We start from the raw sequence: 18,952 nt of genomic DNA on the forward strand, positions 1-18,952 counted from the left end.
TGCATCTATTTCAGCAGGTTGGGCGAAAACGCCGTTCCCACCCAGAGGAGGAAGGTCAGATCATGACGAAAGGCAGCGTGGGACAGACCACACCTGCGGTGTCAGCTTCAGACAGACGCAAGTCGCTCAAACTGGTAAGAAGGACAAGAAGCAGAGAGCCAGGAAAAAGACCAGAACGTGGGTCATTGATTTCCTGCCAATGGTTTTAAAGTGTGAACACGTAGTCCTCTTTCGTTTCCACAGCAGTTTACATTCAGGTGTCATTTTGTTTTCTAGGATTGCCTGCTGGGGTCAGCACGCTGTGTGCTGTTCCAGTGTCCTCTCCACAGCTTCTCCGGTCAGGCTGTGCTTAAAATCCACGCTAGACTGTGGAACAGCAGTTTCATAGAGGTAATATTACATCAGCACCTTTCTGCATATTACTCTCAAGCTCAGCTTCAGTCCAACTGTCACAGCTGCTGCAGCGAGCAGCGAGTGAGTGATAACTGCAGCAAATGCATTTACACAGTGACGACTGATGTCAGGAAGCTTGTATGTTACAGATGATGTCTGGCGACCAAGTCAAATGAACTTTCAATTTTCAATATTCACTGAGATCAAAGAGTAAGAATATGTGAATATGTTAGTTTGCTTTTCCATCAAACATCAACAGAATTTATTGGAAACTGTTTTTTAATAGAAATTTATTTACAATTTTGAAATTGAATTTGTCATTAAATTTGCCTTGTTTGTATCTCCTCCTTTGGACGAGGCGGAGATACAAACAAGAGGTCACGAGCCTGGATAAATGATGTTTGCATCTGGACAGACTCCTTTAATCATGTCGTGATCTCTTAGGAAATAAGGGACCAGCAAAGCACCTAAAGGAAATAGAGTCTAGTTTGTTTTCTCTTTAAATTTCACTTTTTCATAGTTTTGGCTCTAATACGTGTTATATACAACTGTGTGAATAGTTTATATGGTGTAATTAGTAGAGCCAACATTATGTTGCTTTGGCTAAAGTTTTATTGTTTCTCGGTGCAGTTTTCCTTCTTTTTAAACACAAACTTGCTACTTGCTTTGTTTCTGTCTGTCTCTTAGGACTTCCCAGCAGTCAGTGCTCTGGAGCTGCTGGTCAGAGCTAACATCACTGTGAAGTCCAGCATCAAACATCTGGTCCTTAAGGATGCTGCTGCACTGGTATTTCACACACATTCATTTAAAAAATAAACATTTTTACTGTTAAGTTGTTGTTTGTGCATTACTTCAAGCTTTGAGCTGAATATCCTTTCTTCCTTATCAGGTTTCAGTGATGATTTATCCCGAGCATGGTGTTACTGACCAGTACTGGATCCCCTGGTGGATCATCCTCATTGCCATCCTGGCAGGTGTCCTGCTGCTGGCACTGCTGGTCCTCATGCTATGGAAGGTAATCCATCAGATCTCAAATGGTCTTATTGTCTTTAATTTTTCACTGTGTTTTTTGTCTTTTTATTCAATTCAATTCAATTCAATTCAATTCAATTCAATTCAATTCAATTTTATTTATATAGCGCCAAATCACAACAAAAGTCGCCTCAAGGCGCTTTATATTGTACAGTAGATAGCACAATAATAAATACAGAGAAAAACCCAACAATCATATGACCCCCTATGAGCAAGCACTTTGGCGACAGTGGGAAGGAAAAACTCCCTTTTAACAGGAAGAAACCTCCGGCAGAACCAGGCTCAGGGAGGGGCGGCCATCTGCTGCGACCGGTTGGGGTGAAAGAAGGAAAACAGGATGAAAGACATGCTGTGGAAGAGAGACAGAGGTTAATAACAGATATGATTCGATGCAGAGAGGTCTATTAGCACATAGTGAGTGAGAAAGGTGACTGGAAGGGAAAAACTCAATGCATCATGGGAATCCCCGGCAGCCTACGTCTATTGCAGCATAACTAAGGGAGGATTCAGGGTCACCTGGTCCAGCCCTAACTATATGCTTTAGGAAAAAGGAAAGTTTTAAGCCTAATCTTGAAAGTAGAGATAGTGTCTGTCTCCCGAATCCAAACTGGAAGTTGGTTCCACAGAAGAGGGGCCTGAAAACTGAAGGCTCTGCCTCCCATTCTACTTTTAAATACTCTAGGAACAACAAGTAGGCCTGCAGTGCAAGAGCGAAGTGCTCTAATAGGGTGATATGGTACTACAAGGTCATTAAGATAAGATGGGGCCTGATTATTTAAGACCTTGTATGTGAGGAGCAGGATTTTGAATTCAGTTCTGGATTTAACAGGAAGCCAATGAAGGGAAGCCAAAACAGGAGAAATATGCTCTCTCTTTCTAGTCCCTGTCAGTACTCTTGCTGCAGCATTTTGGATTAACTGAAGGCTTCTCAGCGAGTTTTTAGGACTTCCTGATAATAGTGAATTACAGTAGTCCAGCCTGGAAGTAATAAATGCATGAACTAGTTTTTCAGCATCACTCTGAGACAGGATATTTCTAATTTTAGAGATGTTGCGCAAATGGAAGAAAGCAGTCTTACATATTTGTTTAATATGTGCGTTGAAGGACATGTCCTGGTCAAAAATGACTCCAAGGTTTCTCACAGTGTTACTGGAGGCCAAGGTAATGCCATCCAGAGTAAGAATCTGCTTAGATACCATATTTCTAAGATTTTCAGGGCCGAGTACAATAACCTCAGTTTTATCTGAATTAAGAAGCAGAAAGTTAGCGGCCATCCAGGTCTTTATGTCTTTAAGACATTCCTGCAGTTTAACTAATTGGTGTGTGTTACCTGGCTTCATGGACAGATAGAGCTGCGTGTCATCTGCATAGCAGTGAAAATTTATGCTATGTCTTCTAATGATGCTGCCTAAGGGAAGCATGTATAATGTAAATAGAATTGGTCCTAGCACTGAACCCTGTGGAACACCATAATTGACCTTAGTGTGTGAAGAGGACTCTCCATTTACATGTACAAACTGGAGTCTATTAGATAGATATGATACAAACCACTGCAGTGCAGTACCTGTAATACCTACAGCATGTTCTAATCGCTCTAATAGGATATTATGGTCAACAGTATCGAACGCAGCACTGAGGTCTAGCAGGACAAGCACAGAGATGAGTCCACTGTCAGAGGCCATAAGAAGATCATTTGTAACCTTCACTAAAGCTGTTTCTGTGCTGTGATGAGCTCTGAAACCTGACTGAAACGCTTCAAATAAGCCATTCCTCTGCAGATGATCAGTTAGCTGTTTGACAACTACTCTTTCAAGGATGTTTGATATGAAAGGAAGGTTGGAGATTGGCCTATAATTAGCTAAGACAGCTGGGTCTAGAGATGGCTTTTTAAGTAAAGGTTTAACTACAGCCACCTTGAAGGCCTGTGGTACATAGCCGATTATTAGAGATAGGTTGATCATATTTAAGATCGAAGAATTAATTAATGGCAGGACTTCTTTGAGCAGTTTTGTAGGAATGGGGTCTAAAAGACACGTTGATGGTTTGGAGGAAGTAATTATTGAAGTTAACTCAGAAAGATCAATTGGAGAAAAAGAGTCTAACTTAACATTGATGGTACTAAGAGTAGCTGTAGATAATACCGTAATTCAACTGTAGGTCTTTATCATTAACAGTAGTGGAAAGATTAAAAAAAATATGTATATATTATAAATATAAATAAATATAAATATAAATATGTAGTAATATTTTATGTGAAAAATGTCAAGGATGTCAAAAAATATACATCTTAGAGAAGAAAATACATGAAAAATGGACAATTTACTTTTGGGTGGCAACTGAGTAAAAACCACTTTCTTTGTAATACTAAAAATAATAATTTTTAATAATTTATAATTTAATAATTTAGAAAATTTATTAGAGGAATTTCTTATTCTGTATTTGTTTAAAGTCACGCTTGCTAACTAGCAAGTGAGCACTTGTTCTAAGATGGATCGCAGGTCATATAAGATGTTAACCCTGTGAAGCCAAAACCATGAAACACATTGAAATTTATATGCACAAAAAAATGAAATCATATAAATTTGTCGTAGCAACAGTCAATTTGCATTCATGCACTTATGACTAACTGTTTGCATAACACATGAGAATGATATTCTTAATGTATCACTTTTGCAGTTTATGGCTTAAAAATTACTTTTACAATTTAAAAATCGATGATATAGAGGTCTAAAACTCATAGGATACAGTTACAGGCCTTACAGGGTTCATTTGCATAGCAGTGGATTTAAAGCAGTAATAGTTCCATCTGAAATGTGGAAGAGGAGTCAAAATAAATTGGAATATGTCAGTAAAGTAAGTTAACTAGTCCTCAAGTACTCTTTTCCTTTCCATCAAAGTTCAACAGCTGTAGGATCCTGAGTGACGTCTCTTTGATGTCACTGCAGTTGCCTTCACTCTGGGCCGTCCGTTATTAGTCTGCCTTGCTCTGATCTCTCCTGTAAATGTATTATTCCTTCCAGCTCACTCTCACCTGTGCCTTTCCTCTTCTGTCCTCATGTTTGTCCTCCGTGTGACGCTCCAATCTGTGTTTTTTTCCCTGTTCTTTCCTCCTCACTTCTATCGGGGAATCCCTCTCTGTTATATATCTGTGTTTCCCCCACTACCCCGCCCCAGTGTGGGTTCTTCAAACGCAGTGAGCGACGCCACCATTACGAGACGGAGTACTACCGTGCCCATTTGGGGGTCCAACCCTCGGAGGCGGAGAAGCAGGCGACAGAACAATAATATAAAGTATACCCCCCTCTGGCCTGCTCTCCCCTCCTCCTCTCACTCCAAGCGGTAAAAATCTTCACCTGCAGTCGCCTTTGTTCCTCAATTCACTCGAAGGCCGGTGGTGTTCATTACAGCATGACGTGTATATTGTTTACATGTTTGAAATACATTAACAAATAAATAAACAACAAATGTAGGCTCAGATGATCTCAGGTGGCATCATTGCAGTGACACCTGAGAAACAAGAGAACTGGTCTTGTAAAGCTTTCTTTACCTTTGTTCCTGTTTCTATGAGTAGAAAGAAAAAACATTATAATGACAAAAAAAGACAGATTTACCAGATTCTCAGCGTTTTCCTACTTTATTCTTCAATATAGACAAAAGGTGGCTTCTAGTTTCTGCCATCACTCGCTTTTACGGGACAATGTTTGCAGGCAGATTGAGATTTAAAATAAGAGGCTATTAGCTCCATAAGGTGGTATAAAATGGTTATATTTTATGTGTCCTGTTCATTTTTAAATGAAACCTTTATTAAATAGGTAAAACATTTATACTAAACAACCACTTTATTAGGTACACCTCACTAGTTGGACTCACTTTTGCCTTCAGAGCTGCCTTATTTTTTCATGCACAGATTCAACAAGGTGCTGGAAATGTTCCTCTGAGAATTTGGTCCATATTGACGTGATAGCATCACACACTTTGCAGATTTGTCAGCTACACATGCACTATGCTAATCTCCCATTTCATTACACCCCAAAGGGATCTGGTGATTGTGGATTGCTGAGTTAACTCATTGTCAGGTTCAAGAAACCAGTTTGAGATTATTTGAGTTTTGTTACGTGGAACATTATCCTGCTGGAAGCAGCCATCAGATTATGGCTACACTTGGTCATCTATCTTGGTCACCTGACTCCAGCATCTGAATGTTGCAGCAGAAGTTGAGACTCATTAGTTTTTCTAATCTTCTGTTACCCAGTTTTGATGAGCCCATGTGAAATGAGGTCTCAGTTTCCTGTTCCTAGCTGATAACAGCAGCCAATCAGAATCAGAATCAGAATCAGAAGACTTTATTTATCCCCAAGGGGCAATTAACATACAACAGAGCAGCATAACACTGAAGATAAGGACAATAAGAACAGGCAATAAGAGTGAGATAATAAATACACAGAATATACAGTTTTAAAATTACACAGTTTTAAAATTAAAGTGACTAAAAGTGAATAAAGTGTCGGTAGTATAAAAAGAGTGTAGAGTAGTTTATGTTTCTGGTGTGGGAAATGTTCTTATCGGCTGGAGTTAAAAAGCAGAGTGGCTTTGGGGACAAAGGTGGCTCTCCTACTCTCAGTCCTGCAGGAGATGCAGCGAAGGCGTCGCCCAGAGGGGAGCCACTGAAATGCGGGGTGAAGAATGTGAGAGGGGTCGTTGATGATTTTGGCTGCCTGTCTGAGGGCCTGTTGGCTGAAAACCTGTGCCAGAGTTCTGACAGGCAGGCCAATGATTTTAGAGCACACTGATGCAGTGTGCTGCAGCCTGTTCTGCAGTCTGTTGTGGCCTTTTGCTGCTTAAGTTCAACTACTTCAAGGTTCAGTGCATTGTGCATTCAGAGATACTATCCTGAATAGCTTGCATGCAACTAGGAGTTATTTGAATTATGTCTTGCATCAGCTCAAAGGACGCTGGCAATTCTCCTCTGCCAACAAGGCAGGACACTGGATATTGTCTCTGTAAAACCCTGGAGATGGTTGTGTAGAAATATTCCAGCAAATCATCAGTTTATGAAAGATATAGATGTCAGCAGGTCATCTTGACCATTTCTGTCTGCCTAAATATACGGAGATGTTGCCATGTGACCGACTGATAAGAATTTTGAACTGACAAGCATCTGTACAGGTGTACCCAATAAAGTGGCCAGTTAGTGTATATGAACTGTGTTGCCTACATTCATGATTTGATCCCAATTTTTTTTTTTAAATTGTTATATTTAATTTCCCTAAAATGTCGGAAATCATCATACTCTGTTAAAGAAACACATATCTGCTGTCTCTACATAGGTGGCTAGTTGCACTTATAGCCTAATGCTAGGTATTAGCCTAAATGTCTCCTATTCTAACAACAACCTTTAATATTAATGTCTCCGATGAGCAGCTACTTTGCTAGTGTCAGTTGTTGGATTACTGAAACAGTTTTCGGTGTTTTGTTCTGTAAAATAATTTAAAATCTTTATTTTCTATTCACCTAATTTGTGCCTGTTGAACACCATCCAGCCATCTCTCCTTCAAGGCTTTAACATGCCTGCTGTGCTGTGTTTTGTGCCTCTTACTTTTCAGTTATATGCACTTGTTCATTCTGGCATCATTCTCAGAAGACTGTTCATTTCTACGGCGCAGTCCCCTCTTCCTAAAAATCTATTAACGATTTGACATGCATTCAATAACTGATCGACTTTTCCAGGTGCCAGACTGAACTTGTCATTAGGATCAGTGGGTGTCTTTGTTCCTTTTAATGAGTGTAAATCTGCTTAATGGTACTTCAGTGTGTTGGTATGTTAATCACAGACACTTCGGGCTGGTGCCAGTTTATAAATGTCGAGCATGAGGGTGTGCTTTTTGGTTGGTGTGCTGTTTTAAATTTATTTTTTATTAACAAGTCAATTTGTTTGCAGCTGGTCATCAGTTAATCACTTTGCCTTCTTATCTATGAGATGCACTATAAAGCTTTACCTAAATCCAATGAATAAGAGTGGATACTTTGCTTAGAAGGCATGCTATTGAGTAATATAGTACCTCCTCAAACACAGTTAAACAACTGTAGTTGTCACAGTCACTTAAACATGACACTGGTTAATTCTGTTTTCCTTCTCTTCTGCCTCCTCCATCCATCTTTCCTGTCTTCTGTGTGCACTCCGACCTCCTTTCCTCCCTGGGCCAATAGTGTGGCTTCTTCCGACGGGCGCACTACAAGGACAAACTGCCTCAGTACCACGCGGTGAAGATTCCTCGCGAGGACCGGCCTCAGTTTCAGACTGAGAAGTCAGGAGGCGTCCAAAAAAAGGAATGGGCCACACACTGGAGCGACGGGACCTCGTAACCTGCTTTGAAGCGCTAACTGACTTTAAAAAAAAGAGAAAAAATCACCATGTGCAGCACTCATTCTGTCTTTGCTGTTGAATTAACTGACTAAAAAAGTGCACAGAGACTGGGATCACGAAATGTGGTGCACACTTTACTTCGTCATTGCTTACATACTGATGTGTTTTCTCAATGCTGTAGCCTACTGAAGGCGTTACATAGCCTATTTAGTTTAATTTTACCGTAAATCAATATCATAGTATTGTACTGAAGGCCTACGACAACATTAAAAACCAGTCGAGCTGCTGAGTACGTTTCCCAGCCCTCACTGCTGCTTCGCTCTCTGACATCAGAAAGAAGGACTGAAAATCAAAGACATGCATGAGCACCACATGGAGATCATAACAGACACACAGATATACTGGACATTATAGTAAAGAAGCCAGTGCCCATGACAAAGACTACTTTTTGCCTTAACTACTGTAAGACTGAAGATTCATATGGGCAATGAAAGGAAAATGCATTTTTCTATATATAAATGACTTTTTTTAGTACTGGTTAAAGCACTGGGTGGGTGGATGTTCGTGTTTCGATGAATGTGTTGTCTTCTGGGCTCGACGATTATTCTGGGTTGGCTCAAGAAGCCATTTAAAAAGTTCATTGATAGCTTTTGTAGGGCTTTATTCAATTGCCTGAGTAACTTGAATAAGAACAAAAAACCACAATACAGCCTATATATAACATGCCGTAGCCACGACCGGAGCACCGCTGTCGCATGTGTCAGATTAAAAAAACAGAAAGAAAAAAAAAGCAATATTTAAGATATCGTGTGCTCTTCTTGTGTTTAGGAACATTTCTGGTAGATTTTTTTTATGGATGTCTTATGATGACATAACAGTGTAAAAAAAATCAAATATGTATGAAAACTTACTGTAGCCTCAATTTAAAACCTATACTGCTACGAATGAGTGAATTAGTTACAATGTGAGGTCTGAGTGATGCCGCCATAGAGTTGTAATGTAAAGATGTTTCACCAGGTAACATCTGTTTTGTTGTTGGACTGCATTAACCTGCTTGTCACACTGTTCTTGTTAATGTATGCCGCTCGTCCCAGTATGACAGTTCACTTCATTACTGACACTTCTAATTGCGTACAAGTGCCTTAATGTAAAAGTGGCAGATGGTGTGCCACTGGTTACAAACGCAAGGCTACTGCAAATTAGATCACACTCCCCTGAAACATCTGTTGGACACCGGTGGACAAGTAAACATCCCTCCAGCACTGAAGCAACATGAAGACAGGGGAAAACCTTTGTTGTTGTTGTTTTACATGAACAGAGCAGCGCGAACATAATGTGTATCAGAACCAGACAAACTCTCTTTGGATCTAATCTGGGCTGATGAAGTGGCTGTAAAGCATGAAGGGTCAGCTTGATTTTTTAGGTATTGCTGGACAATCTTATATTAGCTGCATGAAAGTCCTTTTTCTGAAATTCCCAAATTTTCTGTTGGTCATTGTTCGGTGTTTTATTTATTGATTTCTTTGGATTGGCTGCACTGTTTAAAGGTTGGAAATGAAATTTAAAAAAAAGATTTGAGGTAAACCTGACAGACCGCTTAGTTTGATCATTATGCAGAGATTTTAAACCCAGTGATGGACGGACAAAAACCAGGGATGTGTAAAAGCTGCAATTCACTTATATAACACCAGGTGGCGGTAACACTCTGAGAAATTAAACATTATTTCTATAGTTACTTTAAATGGGAGGGAAAAAAAGAAAACATAACGCATGTAAATTTTGTAAAAAGCTATAATATGACTACTTGTCTGGAATAGATCTGAATTATTTTGTTTTTCATGGAAATGTTGCCCATAATCTTCTTGAGTATTTGTGCTTGTTAACATAAAGATGCCTGCACTGAACAGTAATTAAGAGGTGCAGATGAGATGGGTTTGTCTTTACTTTTTGATTGTAACTCTTCTCGAAGAAGAAATAAAGGCATCTTGTTTTGTTTATGCGACATTAATATTCATGGTCTGTGGTCGGCTTACACACTGGCTGATAAATAAAAAAAAGTCAAAAACGGAACATTAAATCTTATAATCATTTTCAAGTTTATTTTTAACTCAGACCCATTAGTGATATGAGTTTTTTATTAACAGTTTATTAGGTAGTGTGTTTGTAATTAATTTAATTTAGTCTAAGAAACCGTTGGATGACATTTATAGAAAATGAATTATGGAAAATACAGGATATCCATACTTTACAGTATTTCTCCAGCGTGTAACCTGACTCTGCATTATGACAGCTGGGATTGGTGTAAGAAATAAAATTAGTAAATTACATTACTAATAAAAATAGCCAGTTTTATTGTGTGAGTACAACACAATCAATTTAGAGAAAGTAATTAATTTTGTGAGCTAAATCAAATGCGAAGCTGGAAGCAGGACAGTAGCTTAGATTAATAGTATTAAGAGTGAAAACATCAGCTGTCAAAAAAAAAATGTATGTATGATTTTTTTTAAACTACCTTTCTTATTATCATGCTATGTTGTGATTATTAGTGCTACAAAAACCCAGAGTAAAAAGCTCTGAACAGAGCTAGCTTCCAGCAACTTATTTCTTTTATATTTATGCTAAACGGCCTCTGCAGCTGTTAGATACACCTGTAGCCACTGAAGACTGAATTAAATTGAAAGTATTTCAAAATCAGTGGCTAACATATCTCAGACCTATACTGACCTCATGTTTTTCACTGAAAAAAATAAAACATTTTCCAAAACACTGTTGGAAAACCAGTGAAAGGCATAAAAGACATGAACTCACGTATGACCACAGTTTTCCTTTTCCCTGGCCCTGTGATAGCTGGGATAGACGTAAGAAATGGATGGATGATTGGATGGTTGAGCAATGGGATCACACAAAACTAAACAAAGGCTTATTTTTATCCTCTTATTAGAAATGGTATAAACTCTATTCTGTGAGTCAGAGTGAGTAACTTTGATTTTCCTGTAAAAGCTTCTGATCTCAATAATGAAAACTAATACTCTCAGAATCCCTTAGATGTCATCCTGGTTGCCATAGTAGTCAAAAAGAGGCTGTATGTGCGTGCGTGCTTAAGCGGATTGTCACCCATTAGGCACTTTGATGAGCCAAATCTGTTGATGTTGAATCCAGTAATGTGGAAGTGACTAATTATTACACACACACACACACACGCACACGCACACACACACACACACACACACACACACACACACACACACTGAGGCAACACTAAACTGAACAACTACCCCTGCAAGTGTCACTCTCACTAATAAAAACTTGGAAAGATAATTGAAGGAAGCGAGCTGACGTTTAACAGATGAAGTGTTTCATTTTAAGGCATCGGTTCCTTTGGGGGAAAGCTTCTTTCTAAAACCCCCTGATCTGCTTGTTAAAGAAAACTCTGTGTAAGCAAAGGGTTTGATGAGCCAGAGTCTTATTATTGACCCAAGGTTTACTTTACATTCATGTCAATAAAGCTTTAGAGAAAGCAAATAATCTACAGTGCATGCAAGGGAGATCCATAATATGGTCATCATAGGTCCACAGCTCTAGCCGTGAGCGCAGAAGCTCCACCCACCTGCTCTTCAAAACTTTTGTTTGTCAGGGGCAGCCAATCAGAAGAAAGTAGGATTAAAGGGCGGGTAGTTACAAAGAAAGCTTGTTTCATACAGAAGACGATCTGACATGCATTTTTTTTTTTTTGTTGTTTTGGTAATTTTTGCAGTTCTTCTGAATACAGTGTGTGCTTTGAATTTCTTCCTGTATAACTGAAGTCAGGTGACTAATCTGTTTTATATTGTATACGCACTGTGCATTACCTTGGGATGGGTGGATCGGAGTCCATTTGCACGGATTTATTTGTTTAATAACTGTAAGTTGTGTTGCACGACCCTGAGGGCCACATAATAACACACTCTGGTGCTAAGTCATCACTAATGCCCTGATCTGAGCTAAATGGACCTAGTTAAGTCTCTTCCTCCATCCTGTCCCCTGTTCCCCTTTGTACAGTAGCATCTTTCTTCAGCTCTCCTGAGACGTCCAGCCAGTGACCACGAGGTGTATATAAGACCCACTGAGGATGTGACCAGCACTGAAGTTAGCCAGGACACCACAAAAACAAGACGTTCTTAGCAAGTCTGCTTAGACAGCCATCTCCTTCTCATTCTTCTTTTCTATTTGTCATCAGTGTTTGTCTGACCTCCTCTCAAGTCTGAGAACATGGACACAGCTGCAGCGGTGACTCTTCTGGCACTGATTATGGCGATGGCTGGCGTCAGTCAGGCTCTTCATATCCAAGGCGGTCTGGACAAAAATGACATCTTGCCTGGCAGCTCAGAGGAGAACATGCCTGACCGCCTGTTGGGGCTGGTGAGACAATCAAACCACTGACAAACTTGTTAATTTTCTTTTCACTTACATGTCGACAATCTACTTTATGTCAGGTCCAAGATAATTTGAAGCTTTAAAATTGAAATCCTATCGCTGAGACACATGCAGTTATTTTTTAAAATATGCATACTTTGTGCCTGATTTAAATATGGACTGCCTGCTCTGGTACATGCCAACATTTTCTGAGAGGATTGTATGTAAATGCGACTTGAGCCTTTTATCAAATGAGACAGGATAAATCACACAGCCCATTTAGATTTCAGATGGTGTTCCTCTTCACGCAACAGTGTGAAATACACTGTTATATATTCTGGTGTGAGCAGATAGTTGGGGGCAGGATAGCGAATCAGATAAAGGACAAGGAGATCACGAGTACTAGATTTTCTCTTTGTGGCATGCAGGGACAGACAGATCTGGGTTTTACTTTGCATAAAAATGAAGCGAATGGATATTTTGATGTGCACCGTGTACATCTCTTATCCTTGGTGCCTTAATATCTACATCTCAAGGCTTTTTGCCACTGCAGGACAGACTGGTTGGAGTCATCAGCCCCTTAAGTTTGTGATGTTCTTCATGTTTTATTTTAAAAAAGAAGAAAGTTTGACACAATGCTGTGTGTTCTTGTGTAGCCTTAAATGTGTCCTGGTGTGTTCCAGGAGAGTGAAAACAGAGATAGCGACACTGATGATCGCGTGCTGACTTCATTGCTGAGAGCCCTGCTGCACGGAGCCCAGAGAGAAGCCAGGGAGTCTGTCCTCCATCAGCCACAGAGGTCAGTGGCATCACAGTGCCTGTATGAATCTACATTTCAAGTTTTCTCTCAGATGTGTTTACAGAAAAACACTAATATAGGCAGTTCACTGACGTACATTGGGCTTGTCACCAAATCATTTTTTACCCATTCTTTCTGCAAAAATACACCATATGTGAGTAGTTTGTAGCTATTTAAAGGGATTATGATATACAGTAGATCGCACCGTGTACTGGAAGACAGGAAGAGGAAAATCCATTTAGCCATTTGCAACTACTTTCCATATCTGAATTTTAAAAGATCAAAATGACCCATTATGTACTTGAAAAGTCCATTTGTAAAAATCGTTCAGAGTCAGAACGATCCCCTTATGGCAACGCTGGGATCATTAAATCCTCTCATCTTCAAGGGCTTACTAAAACGGTTGCCTTATACTGTCGCTTCCTCTGTAACAGTCCTTCGAGCTCAAATGTAACTAAGGCCCAGCTAAGACTACAACATCAGCATCAATCTTTTATATTTTCTGGTCTGTGCTTACAGATGTTTATCTATCTAAAATCATAGTTTGCAGTTGAAAATAATTCCCACTCCTGGTGCTTTCCCCTCACAGGTTTGGCCGCAGCTCCAGAGGGCAGGTTGTGCTGGAGGATCAGATGCATTCCCGTGACTGGGAGGCTGCCCCCGGTCAGATCTGGAGTATGGCCGTGCCCCAGAGATTTGGCAAGAAGTAATGTTGCAGGCACGCTGTGTTGCCCTGGTGGAAGGTCAAGCAGCTGAGAGTTATAGAGATACTAGATTTGTTCCACTCGAAGTTCCAGCCCATTAGGCTTGACCTCACACCTCGTGTCCAGTGAAAAATGACACAATATTCATTTTCCATGATTATGATTGTTGTTACTTTCTTTGAATTTCCAACACTGCGAAGCATGTTAACTGGTGATTGTTTGGATCAGCATGTTAAGGACTGAAAATGTTTGTTGTAAATTGTTAGTTGCTATGTTTTTGTTGTTCTTCCGTTCAAATAAAAGAACTTTAATCTTGTAATGCTAATTTCACGTGTAATTGTGTTCACTCTTATCAGTGTTCAAATATCATAACACAGTAATCCGTTAAAGAAAGGTGGGAACAAACAGATGTGGAAATTTTATAAATCCAGCTGTTGAGTTCATTTAAATATGACCACTTAATTTGTTGCTAATCATGTTTTAGTTTATGAAATGTGTGTAAAAATGGCCATTCCGAGTTTTCTCAAGCCAGGGTGAAATCTTAAAGTGTCCTGTTTGTCCAAATAAAACTCTCAAATCCCCAAAAATCTTCCACTTAAATATACAATATGATAAATACAATAAAAAGTTTGTATAGATGATTATAAATAAAAAAGCTAATGGTGAATTCTGCATTTTAGAATCTATAACCAGCCAACATTTATTATTTTTATTGTAACTGTTTTATCAGCTCATAAACTAATAAATGAGCTTAAAATCATTTAGCTTACAGTTCATATTTTAGCACTTAGTGTTTTTTTTATATCTGCCTTCCGTATTTTAAATTCCATCAGAGGACAAATGGTATATGTTTTGTTTGTTTGCAGGACGGTGTTATATTTGCTGGATCTGCAGCCAGTAACTCACATCTGCTCGGCCATAAACAAGAGCATAACTGTAATGTGTCTGCGCTGGTTCACTTAAACATCAGGGGAATGTAAATGCAGTGAAGACCACACACAGAGGGATTAATGGAATATGATAGTTATGTAAGTATTTTTCCATTTCTTTACAAACACAGCACCGTGCGGGGTTAATGTAGTGGGATAAGGATGGAAATCCTCTGTTCAGTGTGCCGTGATGGTCAGCACTTCTCTGCAGACTTGCAGTGCTGCTGTCTGTGGCTTATTTACAGGCCACCTGGGGAAGCAGCATGCAATAAGCCTGTGCACTAATTAAAACACAGCAACATGCAATTACTCTACACATTACTGGTGTCCACAGCTAATTACTGGGAAGGAAAGCATGTCAATCCCACTTAAAATGAGTCTTTTATAACCTCAAGCTCTCGTTCTGCTGCAACACCCCAGAAGACAAAATAAAATAATGTGGTTGATTTCTTAAGACTGGTGGCCAATGATTTAATCATTTTATTATTATTTTGGTTATTTTTAATCAAATTTAACTTTAAATTCTTCTTTATGGTTTAATCTGTTAACATGAACATCACAGTTTTGAGCAGATTGCTCCGGGCCTCTCTCAGTTTTAAGGACTCTGATCTTTACAGTTCTAATTAGAAATGAAACAAACAAACAAACAAACAAACAAGAACCATAAAAATGAAAACCTTGTTACAAACGAGTAGGTAAGACTGACCGCAGAGCGTAACAAGACAATGTGGCACAGAACAAAGGGAACCTGTGCACACAGACAGCCCTGATTACAGGTGAGGATGACTGGAGTCAAACTGAGTAAATTCAAAATAAAACGGGAAAATAATGCAAAGCTATGACATCATGTTTATACTCTGTGCCAAATTAAGTTAAGTGCACTTGATAGTATTTACCTGTTAATATGAGTACTTTATCAAACATAAACAGAGACTGTATATGAAATATGAGCAGCACTGCCTTAAGGGCTGCTGTTTCAAAGCATCTTTAAGTAAGTTGGTCATCATCATCTTGTGTTTACATGTGAATAGAAGGAACCACATGTAGCTTTAGAGTTTATACTGAACCGCTGTCAGAGCAGGACTACATTAGTCATTAGAGGGACTGCAGTTTGTCAGATGCGGCCTGTGTAGACTGGAAATTGCGATTGCTTAAATGTTCACATTAAGCTCATGGAACACCCCACACGCCCTCAGCTGCTTTCACTTGCATTTGAAGATATGCGTGGCCTGTTCTTGACTTATATCTGTCTTCATACCAGCTTTGACAATGAGACATAAATGTGAGATAACAAGAACCATATTGAGACAAAAGAAAACGACAGAGGCAGAGCAGGTGCTGTTGTCCACACAGCTGTAGCCTCTCATCAGCTTAGCTGACTTAAAGAAAGTCGGCTCATCTGAATTTCATGAGTCTGCAGGGGGTTCAGGCAAAACATCTGTGTGTGCAGTAATTATAGCAGAAAGACGCAAAGAGAGCGAGATCGAAAACCCAGACTGACTGACAGATACACTGGGTATAAAGACTGCTTTAGGCAGCTCCTGTGTGCAGCACTGTTACACACGCGCACGCACACACACATTCTCGTTTTCATATCTTAGTGAGGACATCTAATTGACATAATTTTCCCCTATTTTTGGTCCCCACAAAAATGCCTAAACAGGTACACACACACACACATACACACAGAAACCTTTCTTTTCTGTTTGATGACCTTTACTCGACCTCCACACTTCCACTTTCCCTCATGGTCATCATCTTGGATGGCAGCCATCTTGAACAGCAAAGAGGGAGGTCTCAGCCATTAGTGGTCATGACCGTGACACAGCACAATCTGTCACACACACAACAGGCTTTAATGGCTACAGTGTGATCAAATGATCTTGTTTGGAAAGAAAAGCAAAGGTAACTTTAAGGTTAAATGGGAATCTGTCCTCTGCTGCTCACAGTGGAAATTTTTGAGCTGCACCTTTAACATTTCACTATATATACAATATAAATAATGTTGGAAAGACTAAAAATAGGCAACAGTTTTTCTCCATGTCCCCGCCTTGTCTTAAAGAACGATACTGTTAGTGTTACCTGTCAACTCTTTACTTGTTTTAACTGTCAACTTAAGTCAAATTAAGCATATTTAAATTTACACTAAAGTTGTGGATGTATTAAAGTACACAAAGCTTTAACTACTGAAAAAAACCTAAGAAGATTGCTGTTACATCTGGTAAGAAAGTGACAGCATGCATTTAAAAAAAGTATAGGAGGTCTACACTTTATTTAAAGAAGAAGTTGAGACTTAAATTGGTTTCAGAGGTTCAAGTAGTATTTTTAGGCAGATTGAATTGTTTTCCTTTCTTATTTTGGATTAAATTAGAAGCACTAAATAATTCAGATTCTCAACCACAGCAGCAAATCTCAAACAGAATGACAGAAAAAGAAGATTCAAAGTGTTGCAGTGATCCAAAGTCCAGACCTTCAATGCTGTTCCAGGACCTTAAGAGAGCTGTTCATAAATAAATGTCCTGAGACCTCAATGAACTTAAGAAACAAGGCGTGGGCCTAAATACCTCCACAATAACACGAGAGACTGATGAAGAAAATTATTCATTCAAGCAGTGGAGGTTCTACAAGCTACATACTGAATCATGGGATATATTTTTGTTTCTCCATGGCTGTATGCTCCAAACTTTCAAATAAGCTTTTAAGCTATTTAATTAATAGCTATTAATTAAATTAAATTATTATGTGACTGGCTAAGGCCTTTTCCCTTTGAAAGTTCAATAAAAGAGTTAGAGAAACTCTGCTGATGTGAAGGAGCAGCAGAGACAAAGCTTTTGTCCTTGGTTCACTGCTCACATCAGAGGCTGCTCTGGAAAACGTGCAGCCAGCTGTTGTCTCTCACAAACACACTCACATAGAGCACGCGGCCCCTTATTAACACAGTTTTCTGCTTTGATGACAGAGACATTTTTCAGTAAAGGCTCTAATTACATTGGCAGCTTTTTATTATTGCTCTCCCTCCTTTACTACCAGCTACAAGACAAAGAAATATGCAATCCCACCACAGCAAGACACTCTGAGATTAAAACAAAGGATTCTGTTGTTCTTTTTATTCATTTTTACATGATTTTTTTAAAGATGTGATTATTTACCAAAATATTCTCTATGTTTAGACTGTTTTGAGTGACTAGCATCCAATCCAAAGCTTTTAAAATGAGGAATTATAGCGAAATACAAATGGTTATTGTAAAAGATGCAAATGGTGCATCCCATGTGGCTGCTTCATTCCTGCTGAGCTCCTTTGTTGTCTGCTGTTTCTGGATGAACTGTTCACGCTGAAATGGAAGTAGAGATGCGTAAAAAGGTATTGCGAGGTCTTTTGAAATGTGAGAGTGCTTTCTTCCACTAGACTGTACTTCAGAAATATTAAGAATTTTCATATTTAGTTTGGAGTTAAAGTTTAGTTTGCTCTTCACGCCTGCTTGAAATTTATCTTGAAACAGAGCAGAGTTTAAAAGCGTCACGCTTGATATTTATTTCACTCCCAAAAAGCACTGCACATTTGACACACCGTATGCTCCTTGGCTGGTGTCAGGTATCGGGGCCCAGTGGACATGTGGTGTGGGGACACTGGGGCTAAGAGACAATCAATAAAGCTTGTGCTGGCCAGGCGTCAGACAGGACAAGCCTGGCCAGTGATGAACAAAGAAATCATCAAACACAGGACACACACACACACATCACAGCCTCAAACTGATCCTACATCAGGACGTATCAAACAAAAGGCAGAAATCTGCAGAAGTCTGAGAAAAACATTTTTGTTAAAAAAAACATTACAGCAAATAAAGAACTGTTTAGTGTGCATAACCATGTGTTTTTATTTCTATAAGCTCAGATTATTCTCTCACATACTCAATATTGGCTCAGAGTTGCATTATACTGCATGATTCCCAGGTAACTGTACCATCCGTGTAGGGACTATGCACAGAGCTGTTCAGTAATGAACACAGTGCATGTGTTAAATGAACCAACAAACAAATTTATATATGTGTAGATGTCAGCCTGTATTGACCTCATTCTGAATGAGACCACTTGTATCTAAAATACAGCGTAGGCTGATTTTAAGCATGTGTAGGCAGGTGATTTTAAAAATACTCTTGAAGAAGAGGCTGGATAAATCCTACTCATTTCTACCCTTCGAGAGAGCATGCCTTTGTCATCCTCGCTCTCTCGTCTGTGCAGGGGCTGCTGCAGAACAGCCCAGAGCTCAGACAGCCAATAAAGACGGAAAGAAACGTGAAAAGAGGGTGGGACTTGGTGTGAAAGCGAATGAGAGTGAAGG

At 39.3% G+C, this 18,952-nt stretch overlaps 2 protein-coding genes across 6 annotated transcripts in view; both read left to right on the top strand.

The window, feature by feature from the left end:
* The window catches only part of itga7 (integrin, alpha 7), a 37,659-nt gene extending 27,803 nt beyond the window's left edge, over positions 1-9,856 (top strand). For 2 of the 5 annotated variants that reach the window (XR_266728.3, XR_002062243.2), the window contains exons 21-26: positions 15-134; positions 277-390; positions 1,081-1,179; positions 1,283-1,408; positions 4,600-4,764; positions 7,633-7,761. Coding sequence is in view for 3 of the 5 variants with exons in the window: in XM_005456409.3 (XP_005456466.1) it covers positions 15-134; positions 277-390; positions 1,081-1,179; positions 1,283-1,408; positions 7,633-7,788 (615 nt within the window). In the remaining 2 variants the exon portion in view is untranslated. Of the gene's footprint in view, positions 1-14; positions 135-276; positions 391-1,080; positions 1,180-1,282; positions 1,409-4,599; positions 4,765-7,632 lie in introns of all 5 variants that reach the window. The other 3 variants (XM_005456409.3, XM_005456411.3, XM_005456410.3) reach the window with 2 other exon arrangements.
* A 1,755-nt stretch (positions 9,857-11,611) lies between these two features.
* npffl (neuropeptide FF-amide peptide precursor like) lies at positions 11,612-14,003 on the top strand. Its single transcript, XM_003451843.5, has 3 exons — positions 11,612-12,187; positions 12,865-12,980; positions 13,570-14,003. The coding sequence occupies exons 1-3, from the start codon at positions 12,038-12,040 to the stop codon at positions 13,688-13,690; spliced, it is 387 nt and encodes a 128-aa protein (XP_003451891.1). The 5' UTR covers positions 11,612-12,037; the 3' UTR covers positions 13,691-14,003.
* The last annotated feature ends 4,949 nt before the right edge of the window (positions 14,004-18,952 follow it).

Source organism: Oreochromis niloticus, linkage group LG5 (genome assembly GCF_001858045.2).
Source record: "Oreochromis niloticus isolate F11D_XX linkage group LG5, O_niloticus_UMD_NMBU, whole genome shotgun sequence".
In the NCBI taxonomy this organism is placed as follows: Eukaryota; Metazoa; Chordata; class Actinopteri; order Cichliformes; family Cichlidae; genus Oreochromis; species Oreochromis niloticus.